The sequence below is a fragment of the Vigna radiata genome, chromosome 8 (genome assembly GCF_000741045.1).
Source record: "Vigna radiata var. radiata cultivar VC1973A chromosome 8, Vradiata_ver6, whole genome shotgun sequence".
NCBI classification, from domain to species: Eukaryota; Viridiplantae; Streptophyta; class Magnoliopsida; order Fabales; family Fabaceae; genus Vigna; species Vigna radiata.
Window position 1 is genome coordinate 38,253,190 of NC_028358.1, and position 11,877 is coordinate 38,265,066.

Sequence of the window (11,877 nt, forward strand, 5' to 3'; positions counted from 1 at the left end):
ACTAAATTGTACCTTAGTTTCAAAGAGGAACTAAAACCAAAATCGCCCCAAAGTATAGGGACTAAAAACATATTTAACCCAAATTTCTCGAAACCTTTTAAGAAATTTATAAAACTATATAATAACTTCTTAGAAGAAACATCAAACTAACTAGGTGTAAAAAATCAAATTTAAAAGAAAGATATAAGAAATAATGATATTACTTGATTTGATAAATATTCACAAAAGAATAGAAGTAACAAAAAAGTGAAATTTTAACTAAAATCTTTTCGAAAGATTCAAGAACAAAAACACTTTTTTTTTAATTATCAAATGGGTCAATATTTATAATTATTTACGACTAGTTAACATTGAAATTTTCAAAACAACTTGTTATGTAAATTGATTATATTGTTCATAATCAATGTAAAAACACGATATGAACAACCTAATAAATTACATATTTCGTTAAATAATTGATAATTAATAAAATTTATATTAAAACTAAACTTTAAATAGTTAATTATTATATAAAATAATTAATTATTTTACTTATATAGTCAATTATAGCATATAACCTAGTCAATTATGTGTGCAAGTATTACAATGTGCGAGCACAAGATCGTTTATTCTATTCATTATATTTGGTTAATATGTTCTACACTCTTTCTAAAACAATTTTGGAAAAAAAAAAAGTTAACCAAAAATAATGAAAGAAATATAACACATAAACCAAAGAAAACTTAAATTATCTTAAGATTCAAAATTTACACGGACAAAAGAGATTTTAAGTCTTTCATAACCTTTTCATAATAAAAAGATGATAAAAAATTAGAAGAAAATAATCAAATAACAATCAAATTTATAGACTAAAATTAATGTTGTCATAATAGGTTGGAATCTGCAAGTCAACTCAGTTCACCACAGATTTAGATCAGATTGAGTTTTAAAGAAATTAAAAATTGATAAGGACCAATTTTGAACTCGACTCACTAAGAATTCGGCTTATCACCACTTGGGTTGAACTTATGGTTAGGCGGATTGACTCGCTAATTCGCCTAATTTTGTTTTTTGTGTTTGTTTTTGAATTATATTTGAAATTTAAGATGATTTTGGATTGTATTATATATATATATATATATATATATATATATATATATATATATATATATATATATATATATATATTTGAATTGTCTTTAAAATTTAAAATTATTTTCGATTAAAATTTATTTAGATTTGAATTAGAATATATATTTTTTGGAATTGAAAATAAAAATTGTCGTGAGCCAGTGAATCAACATGTTTAATACATCCATATATGATGAGTTATATTGGATTTGAATTTTTTCGATTCGCTAATATGTGAAACGAGTTATATTGACTTATTAAGTAACCAATTCGTAATGAACCAGGTCAAATTGAGTCGAATAACCCCTTTTAGCAACACTAACTAAAATAATCAATCACTGCAAGTTAAATTTTATTTCTTAAATTAAAGGTTATTAGTATCTAAATTAATATCTATTAAAAATAAAAAATTATAGTTTGTATATGAATTAGACTTTATATTGATTTCTAATGTTAGTTACTAAAATTGTAGATACTTATTGATTCTAAATTAATATCTAATTTTAAATTAAAAGTTAATTTAGACACAAATCATTTAGTAATTGAAAGTTTGGTACCTAATATGAGATACTAATTTAAAATTTGATTCGTAAATCAAGTAAAAGAATTTATTTAAACTATTTTAAACTTGTAATAATTTTCAGTTTATACTATTTTAATTTAGTTAATTATTTAATTGATTTCAGCTTTAGTTTTGATTTAAGTTTCTCATTTAACAATAGTATTTCCATTTAAACATGTTTTGCAATATTTGAAAAAAAAAAATACATGTTGATATAAGATTTGTTAGAAATCCATGCACAATGATTCTGGTCTTCTTCACCCCACCCACGATAATGAATAAATGTAAATTGTTCAGATTACCTATTATATCACTGTTTGAAGAAGAATACTTTACTCAGTCATGCAAATGAGTTGTATCACTGACACTGTCATGGCAATCTAAAGCAAGCATTATAGTTGCGTAGAACTTCCATGTCAAAACCAAAAGCAAAAAAGAGAAAAAGAAATGTTCACTGATTCAGTGACTCAACTGGTTAAAGAAAAGAATGGGAAAAAAATAGTGATGAATAAACGAAAAAGAACTTCCATGTACATTGCTTGCATGCTTCTTTCTTTTTCTGTGCAGAAAGAAAAAGAAAAGGAAGCTCTAGAAAACTGCTACACTAATTATTTATTTTTTATCATTCTGTAGTAGGCAGTAGATTGCATCAGTGATTTTACAGTAAAAGATTAGAAATCACTTACTTGAAACAGTAAGCAACTTCACCACGAACGCACATTCTCCAATAACACTTTGCTACCCAAGTTAGCTTCTGTTCAAAATGTTTTATTATCATTTTAGATCTTTACTTATATGATTGCATCTTATAATAATTAATTATCATCAGAAAATTTAAGACTTAATATCGTTTTTGGTTCCTAGTTTGAGAGGGTTTGTTCAATATGGTCTTACTTTTTTGAAAAAACTGTTCAATAGAATCTTTTTGGTTACGACGTCAATTTTCTAACGGTGCTGGTTACGATGTCAATAAGTTCTTTCATGCATTCACCTATCCAAATGTTATTTTAACAGTCCTGAATATGAGACCACTATGAACAAAAAAGATTCAATTCAACAGTTTTTTCAAAAGGTGAGATCAATTGTTATGAAAAAAAAAAGTAAGATCATATTGAACAAAACCTCCCAAACTATGGACCAAAAGCGATATTAAGTCAAAATTTAAATATTTTTACTTCTATATGATATATATATTATGTTAACTAAAAATTAAACGAAATCCCACTAAGTATATACAAATCTCTTCTTATACTTTTTACTTACTATTAGTCACATTATTTCTTGTCAAAACTATTCATTAAGAGAAGTTATTTTTAAAAATTACTTATGTTATTTTGTTGTGGTGGAATGAAATGGACCATAATTAACCCATTAAGTTCATTATTCTTCTATTTTTATCTACTTAAATCATAAAAATATGACATCTTTCAGTATTCATTCCAGTTGCATTTTGAAGTTCATTCACTATGTAAAAGCTTTTATATTGGAAATATATTTTTTCTTATAAATTAAAACTCACAATTTAAAATATTTTCACTCTTTCAATTAAAAATTTCTATATTCGAAACCGAATTCATATATCTCTTATTTTAAAATAATAAATGATGAAAAATAATTAACTATTGTTGTAAATTATTGTAAATACAATATATAATTTATATATTTAAGTATATGTTTATCATACATTTCAATTATATAACTCATACATTAAATCTTATTTATTGTAACTTTTAATTATATAAAAGGGAATAGTTTTATACTCATAACGAACTAGTTAACATTAAAATGTAAAATATTTTAAACCTTTAAATTTAAGAACAACTAATTTAAAAACGTACTATTTCATGATATCTTCAAGAAGAGGAAATGTAACGCTTAGAAAAAAAGATAGCCGTTGGACACAACCTCGCCTTCAAATATTCAAAACTTATAAATCTCATTGTCACTACTCACTCACTCACCCCCAAGTTTCAGGCTTAATAAAGAAAATAGCTTCTTCAATGGCTGACATTACCATGGCACAAACGAGTAAGAATAGCAATAACCCAGAACAAGAAAAGCATGCAAAGGTCCCAGTTTTAACGGTGCTCAAGAACAACGCCGTTCTCAAGAATATCTTCCTCGTACACGACGGAAACAACGAAGATCAGACGGTCCTGATTGGGCGACATCCTGACTGCAACATTGTCCTCATGCACCCCAGCGTGAGCCGCTTCCACCTCAGGATTCGCTCCAACCCTTCTTCTCATACTCTTTCTCTCGTTGATTTGGCTTCTGGTGCGATGCCAATTAAACGAATCGTTTTCTGTTTTTTTTTTCTTTTGTTCTTTCTTTGAATCTTGATGGGTTTCGATTCTGTGCGGGCAGTGCATGGTACGTGGGCGCGTGGGGTGAAGCTGGAGCCGGGGGTGAGTGTTGAATTGAAGGAAGGTGATACCTTCACTGTAGGGGTTTCTACTAGACTTTATCGTCTCAGCTGGGTCCCTCTTACTCAATTGAATGTCTTTGTGCCCCATCAACAACATAAAGAAGATCAACAAGAAGAGATAATCATGGTACTTTTTTCTTTTTACGTTTTGATAAAACGATTCACGTAGCCTAGAATTATCGCCTTTTTTAAGTTTCAATTTTATGTATGTATATGAAGTTTAATTCCCAGGAGTTATTTTGCGGTTTATCAGAAATTTCTTTGTAATAGTTTATTTTATGCTGTTTGAAAGTTTTCTATGATATTATATTAGCATTAAAAACCAAAAATTAGCTTTTATACGTGTAGAAGGGACTACAAATTATATTTTTCTCGAATAGGAACTAAAAATAGAGGTAACTACGGACTATGTTAAATGTTTATATTTTGTAGAATGCGTGTCAGGTGTCCGTAAGTTTTTATTTATTTTTTTTTCGTTTTTGTTTATTTTTTGGGAATTACTAAGGATTTTGAATTGAGACAGCTTTACGGAATGCAGAAGTGTGGTTTGGTAAATTGGTGTCTACTAGCTTGAGGAGGAATAGTTTGATTTATTTATTCTGGGTATTTGTTTTTCTAAAATGTTATGTATTTTGTTTATGTGTTTTCTTTGATTTTTCTCTACTTTGGTTGGGCATGCAGGATGATAATTTGGAATATAGTGTGGAACGAGAGATTCCGGAGGCTGAAGACGTGGTTTCTGTTTGTTGTGATGAAGAGAGCAAGAGCCATTCTGAAGATAAGGAATTGGGAATTATCAATGGAACTGAAACATCATGTTTTCCTTCACACTCCGGTGGTGAAATTATACACTGTGACCATCAAATTAGTGTTTTATCACCCCCACATGTACAATCACCCCCTTATGCAAAATCAGTTGATGAACTTGATCACACTGAGAAAATTGAAGCTTGTCCGAAAGTGGAGATGCCTGGAGAGCCTAACTTGCTTTGCACATTGAGAGAGTATTTGACTCAGAACTTATGTCTGCCTGTTGTGGAAGCGGTCCAGGGGACCAAAGTGGAGCAATTTCAAGCCCCACATGGTACTTTCGAAAAGCAACCACCTTCTTTGGAAATGCTTTGGTCCAGCCTGTGTACAAATATTGATCCTGCGACTTTTGATGAAAGGGATGTTGCTGCAGTGGCTGTAATAGCTTCAGAATCTGACAAGGTTGAAGATATTTTAACTACTGTACCAAGAACTTTCAATTCTGAGAACATGTGCATGATAGTTGACAAAGATCTTCCTGATTCTGAATTTCATCAAATGGAAGTTGTGGAAGAATTTTCTGTGGATTTAGTACCTGAAGGAGAAAAACAAGGTGAAATTCATCGGTCCAGCTTGCCTACAAATATTGGTCCCTCATCTTTTGATGTAAAAGATACTGCTGCAGTGGCTGCAATACCTACAGAATATGAGTTTGGAATCACACATGGCGATAATGAGAAGGTTGGAAATATGTGTTTGATGGTTGGCGAAGATATTCCTGATTCTGTATTTCATCAAGTGGAAGTTATTGAAGAAGTTTCTGTTGATTCAATACGTGATGGAGAAAAACAAGATGAATGCAAGGAAGAGTACACGTCAAAGTTGCAAGATCAGAATGGAAAATCTTTCGGTGAGGAAGGGTACTATCGAGATGAAATAGTTGAAGATAATGGAAACAAACGTATTAAAAGCGTAGATCCTGCATCTTTTAATGAAAAGAGCTTAGCTGTAGTAACTATAATACCCACAGAATTTGAACTTGGATGCACACTAGGAGATAATGAAATGATTGAAGATGTTCCTGTTTCCAAATTTCAACCAATCAATATTGTGGAAGATGCTGTTATGGATTCAATATCTGATGGAGGAATAGAAAATAAATGTGGCAAGGAGTCGGAGTCAAAGCTGCAAGCTTCCCTGGATGCTAAATCCTGTCAGGAATCTGGTAACTCAGTGGATGAAATAGCTGAAGATAGTGGAAAAAATTGTACAAAGAGCATCTCCTCCACGTCATTCCATGTAGAATCTCCAAATTCTTCATTGCTTTCGGAAGTTGTTTCGAACATTACAGCTGAGAACCAGACACCTCAATCTCTCACTGCTGTGACAGGACGCTCTGGAGGGGCATTCCTTGAAAAACACGTGGAATCAACAGAGAAAAGTTCAACCTTTGGCAGTATTTGGTCAAGAGGATGTAAGGCTGCTAGTGCTCCCCATGTTCGAGCCAGAAATAGTAGATTTATGAACACATCTAAGGTTGGCACTGAAGTTAAAAAGAGTAATGTGAAAGATGCCATAAATAAATCAATGCCAAAGGATCTTTTCTCTCTCTTTGATGTTGAAGAAAAAAAATTCACTTCAAATAAGGAAAACCTAAGCTCAAACTCCTATCACTTGCAGCTCATGAGAAAGAAAGCTAAGCTAGAGGAAATTAAATTTCCCATGTCACAAAGATCACCCAATTTGAGCTGTGCTAATCCCAAAATTCATTCATCCAAAAGCATAACCTCTGTTTCAAATAAAGTGAACTTGACTACAAAAGTAGCTCAAGAATGGAAGTCACAAAGAAAGCCTCTTAAATGTCTTGTCAACTCGGTCCATGAGCAAGATACGATGGAATTAAAAGAGAAAACAGTGGAAAGGGTTCCCTTCAGATCACTAAAGAACTCTGGAAGCAATCATAACTCGGTGACTGTTTCTGCTACAGAAAGTATGAATGATGCCGGTATTTGTGGGAAGATGATCTCTAACAAGTGCACTAAAACTTCTGTAAGTGAACTTATATTAATTTACCATTTTTACAAATGGCTTAATAGTTCTATATTAGCATATACGCTCACATTTGTTTTGTTTGCAACTGCAGCGGCATACTAATAGAGAACAAAAGAGGAGCTGGGACATGGTTGTAGACACTGCTTCTCTTGTGAACAATGAGTCAAGAAAAGCTTTGCAGCTTCTACAAGGTCTCAAAGGGACTCGTTTAATCATTCCAAAATCGGGTAATGAGTTTTAGATCATTATATTATGCCTTGTTATATGTACTTTGTTTGGAATGCAAGTGATGTTGCTTTTCACACAAGTTAAAAGACTGGCTCTCACACTAACAATCTGTGATGTCAGTCATAAGGGAACTGGACTCTATGAAGCAACAATTTAGACTTTTGAGAACAACTTCAGAGGCTTCTTTGGCATTAGAATGGATTAAAGAATGCATGGAGAAAACAAGATGGTGGATTCATATCCAAAGCTCGATGGAAGAGTGCAGTCTGACAGTTCCAACCCTTTCAAACAAATGTGCTTCACCTGCTGTTGAAGATCACATCCTAGAATGTGCTCTTCAGTGTAGAAAAAAGGAGAATGTCGGACAACTTGTCCTACTTAGTCATGATGTTACATTGAAAACAAAATCCATGGCAAAGGTAATTAATCTCTTATACTGAAAATAAAATGTGCTCTCTTGACACATCCCATTTTCCTAACTCTTGATGTTCTTTTTCTACCATTTCAGGGGTTGCTGTGCGAGACAGTGCAACAATTTCGCCAGAGTTTAGTAAACCCCTTCTCCGAGAGGTTCATGTGGCCCAAGAGCTCTCCTCGAGGACTGACTTGGTGTTGCCAAGATGATTTAGTTTTAAGGGAGAAATATTGTGGATTGCCATCAAAGGCTGGTTTGAAGATCATCACTGAGCAGTTTTTACACTTTCATTGATTAAACTTTTTACTATTATAATCTCATTTCCACATTTCAAACCTACTCTAGCTATCTGGACAACCATTGACGTAATCTCAAGGTAATTCTATTAGTTTTATTTTCAAGTTCTGGGAGGGAAAACTGTCCTTTTCTTTTGGACTTGTTTATTCTTTTCTATCTAATTACACAGTTTTCTTTCTAGTGTTAACTTAAAGCATCAACACCATGCATGTTGGTTCATAAAAATTTCGGGCCACAATTGCAAAGCCACCGAAAAAGGCATTGTTACGTCACACAGTCTGATTGACTGAGCTTGAACCACTGTACGGAAGATGGTTTTAGAAATGACTAATGATATAGACCCACGAAAATCACGACCAGATTCTCTATATTCATGAACAGGAAAAATTATAGATGTACGTTCTATTTATTTAGCGAAGATGAATAAGATAGTGCTGTTAAAAAAATGTTTAATCAGTAATTTAGACTTATATTTAAAGTTTTGTTTAATTCCTTTTATATATATTTTTTTATTTAACTAAATTTTATTTTTTTTAAATTTAATATCTTTTGTTAAATTTCATTTGCTCCATGTCAAAATTTGATTATTAGAAATCTTTGAAACTTATTTTTTCTGGTTTTTTTTCTATCTCCACCTTCTTTTACCTTTCATTTCACCCTCATTTACTCATTTCTTTCTATCTTCTCCACCCATCCACCACATCTTTTTTTCTCCTCTTCTACACACTCTCTTCTCCACCATTGAACATCTTTTTTTCCATTCTTTCTATCTTCTCCACTCCTTTTCTTCTCTCTCTCTCTCTCTCTCTCTCTCTCTCTCTCTCTCTCTCTCTCTCTCTCTCTTCCTTTCTTAAGATTTCTAAGATTCATGAATTGTTCAAACTTACATTTGAATTTTTGGGAGATGCGTTTGAAGTTTGAGGAGATTTTTTAATAGAAACTCAATTAAATAAAAAACAATCTAACCTTAAATATAAAACTAAATTAATAATTAAGTCTAAAAAAACCATATTTCAAAAAATGCTTCAACACTTTTCCCAAAAATTACTTTTATTTTTAAGTTGTGCTAATGTAAATATTTATAGATGTCACTTTTCTTAATTTTAAAGATTTATATTGGACAACAAACATTTGATGTACAGTAAAAACTGTGATGATTTTATGATTATAAATGAAGTTATAAATAAGAAACATTTTATGTAAGAAATGGGGAGTACATGAATTTTTCTGGCTTTATAAATTTGACGAAAACAAAAGGATTATTTGTTAACAGGGGAAAAAGAAAACAGAGACATTATGGAGAGAGTAACATCATCATATATTGTCACAACAGATTGTCGGAACTTGATTCACCGCCACCAAATTTAGGAGCATAATTAAAGGATCCTGACATCAGAAAAGAGAAAGAACCTTCTGAATCTTCAAATGGAGTTTGAGGGAATTCACTAAACGCCCCAAAGTTACAGCCTTCGAAGTTCAGCGATGAGAAATAATTCACAGGATCATCAATATTACCTTTCATATCCATCATGTTTTGAACTACATTTTCACTTGAAGGCTTTGATCCATAACAGAAGTTCATACTTCCTACCTTATTGCTGCATTCTTGGTTCTGGGGATCAGGTGGCTCCGCCACTGCTTTGGTGTCATCCAAAGGAATAGCCGGTGTATGGCCTTGGAAAAGAGCAATGTGTCCAAAAAGCTTGTCTTTCCTTGAAAATGTTGTGCCACAAGAACAGAGCCATTTATCCTTGCCACAGTGTTTTTCATGAGTTTTAAGGTCTGCCATGACTGAAAACTTCTTGGTGTTGCATCTGCTGCAAGTATAGCTCTTGTCACAGTGCGTTCTCTTGTAGTGGTTTTTGACACACAAAATAGTCTTTAGTGGTTGGAATTTCTTGTGATCCTTGTTACGCTTGCAGCCGGCATAGGGGCAAGAATACCTCTTGATAAGCTTCGGTTCAGACCCGGTTTCTTTATGCGGTTTTGCAAGAGCTGCAGGGGTTTTGTACTCATCACCATGGCCACGCATGTGCATTCGGAGATTTGCGTCCCTCTTGAATCCTTTCCCACATATTGTACAGAAATGTGTGTGAGGGGCAAGAATTTCTTCTTTTTCCAACTGTAAAATCTCATAGGAACCGGGTGGAAGACTCTCTCCCTCATCCACATCTTCTTCATCTTTTGGCTCGTGTTCTTCCATGTTATAGTTTTGCTCCATTTCACAAGTATTTGGTAGATCATTTGGAGTGGACTTATTTCCACAGTTATTTTGTGGGTTAATGCCACTACTTGGTTCTGATCCAAAAGGGAGGTTAATCTCATGAAGCTGGTCAATCTGGCCAACCAAGGGATTTGTAGTGAGGGTGTGCCTAACAGAGGGGAGAAGACTACCAGCAGTTGAGATCAATTGAACAATAATTGATGTAAGATCAGCTGTGACGAGCTGCTGTTCCTGAGTCACTAGTTCATGAGATTGCCCAAAGGGTTGGCACTTTTTATTGACAATTAAATGCACTAGATCCCGGAGCTGATGAATCTTTTCTTCAAGGAACGAAAGATTGTTCAGCATAGCACCTGGATTCCAATCTTGGAGCTTGCTGGTATTTGATGAGTCACTTAGTGGACAGTTTTCTTGGTCAGGGATCTCAACATCCGTGTTAGATTGACCTGGAAGTACAGATTGGATTGGAAGAGAGGGAGGGTTGAATTCATCGAAAGGTGATTCAATTCCGAAACCATAGAAAGAGGGGGGTTCTGAGGACGTTTTGCAGTTATTAGCACATAAGCCTCCTTTTGGATTCATTTTAAACTCTATTTACGGAATCAAAAACCCTGTCAATCAAAGGTATCTATGTAAAGAACAGCTGATGTACATCAGATGTTTTGAAACAATTAAATTAACAATAGAAAGGACATATTGCATTAGATTGTTTACTTAAAGATCCAACTAGCCTATATGCATAACTAAAAGGATCAGAACCAATATTATATAAATGCGCTCGCGCTCACACATACATGAACCCTCCCTAATAGAAGAAATATACCATATACCATTCAACATTAGTGTTTGTGCAAATACAAATATCACCTTCTATTCACAGTGGCATCAGATTCATGAAATCAGAACCACTCTAGTAAATCAGTCAACTTTCTGCTAATATTGCCAATTAGCTACTAAAATCTAAGCTTTCAATTTAGTCAATAACTACACAGTAGTCTCAAACTCTCAAAACCAAGCTAGCTATTCGTCTCTTCAAGTATCTTCAGATTCAAATTTTCTCATTTCCACAAATTTTTAAATCATCGTACAATCAGAAAAGATAGGGAAAAAAAGGAAAACCCTCAACCCATCACCCTTCAGTTATTCCACATAAAGCTGAAAATTCCAAAACCCCCAGATCATAAATCTCTTAAAGGATAACTCGATCGTTACGTACTAAAAAGCATATCAACCCATTCATTCTCACTCGTCCTTTCCAACAATTAACAACCCCAGTTTCAAACACATCAAATTAATTGCTACCAAACACCAATTCAGATTTTGACACCATAAAAGGAGAGGGCTAAAAAGAAGCTATTCAGAACGACAAAAAAGAAAAACATAACAGATTCAAGGTACCAATATAAAAAAAAAAAAAAAGGAAAAAAAGCTCCCCCAAAAAACTGGTGCAGAAAAAGACGCATGTTTTATGACCAAACCCTAAACACAGAATTAGAAGCAGAAATACAAAGTGTAAAGAACTTACCGTCACAAATGATAGATTCAAAGCTATATAACAATCTGAATGCTTCCTTTGAAATGAAAAGAAAAAGAGGGAAAATTGCGATGGGGAAGAGAACATTGGAGATGAAGTGACTGCTTATATAATCAATAATAATAAAAATAATAATATCTCAGTTACCAAGAAGCTTAAAAATTAAACTCTGTTTCTTCCTTCCTTCCTGTTGAACAAAGCAGAAGCATATTTGGTCAACCCCAACTCACTGTTACTACCCACCATAAAGATGAGTCAATGCTATGTGGGGCCCACG

General features: G+C 33.1%; 2 protein-coding genes across 3 annotated transcripts; one reads left to right on the forward strand and one right to left on the reverse strand.

Moving 5' to 3' along the window:
• Positions 1–3,612: 3,612 nt before the first annotated feature.
• LOC106771143 (FHA domain-containing protein PS1) lies at positions 3,613–7,990 on the forward strand. The gene is made up of 6 exons (XM_014657063.2): positions 3,613–3,949; positions 4,040–4,227; positions 4,782–6,899; positions 6,994–7,129; positions 7,251–7,549; positions 7,639–7,990. Exons 1-6 carry the CDS (start codon positions 3,673–3,675, stop codon positions 7,837–7,839), a joined length of 3,219 nt encoding a protein of 1,072 aa, XP_014512549.1. The 5' UTR covers positions 3,613–3,672; the 3' UTR covers positions 7,840–7,990.
• Positions 7,991–9,014: 1,024 nt separating this feature from the next.
• On the reverse strand, positions 9,015–11,877 carry LOC106772652 (protein SENSITIVE TO PROTON RHIZOTOXICITY 1). 2 transcript variants are annotated; one of them, XM_014659190.2, is made up of 2 exons: positions 11,748–11,877; positions 9,015–10,677 (listed from the first exon to the last, which is right to left on the reverse strand). In XM_014659190.2, exon 2 carries the CDS (start codon positions 10,646–10,648, stop codon positions 9,167–9,169), a length of 1,482 nt encoding a protein of 493 aa, XP_014514676.1. In that variant the 5' UTR covers positions 10,649–10,677; positions 11,748–11,877; the 3' UTR covers positions 9,015–9,166. The 2 variants fall into 2 exon arrangements, with proteins under 2 accessions (XP_014514676.1, XP_014514675.1); XM_014659189.2 differs by lacking the exon at positions 11,748–11,877 and adding an exon at positions 11,592–11,739.

Coding starts and splice junctions, on each gene's coding strand:
- LOC106771143 (XM_014657063.2), top strand. CDS start 3,673: ATGGCTGACATTACCATGGCACAAACGAGTAAGAATAGCAATAACCCA. Junction 4,228..4,781: donor AACAAGAAGAGATAATCATG/GTACTTTTTTCT, acceptor TTGGGCATGCAG/GATGATAATTTGGAATATAG. Junction 7,550..7,638: donor AAACAAAATCCATGGCAAAG/GTAATTAATCTC, acceptor CTACCATTTCAG/GGGTTGCTGTGCGAGACAGT.
- LOC106772652 (XM_014659190.2), bottom strand. CDS start 10,648: ATGAATCCAAAAGGAGGCTTATGTGCTAATAACTGCAAAACGTCCTCA.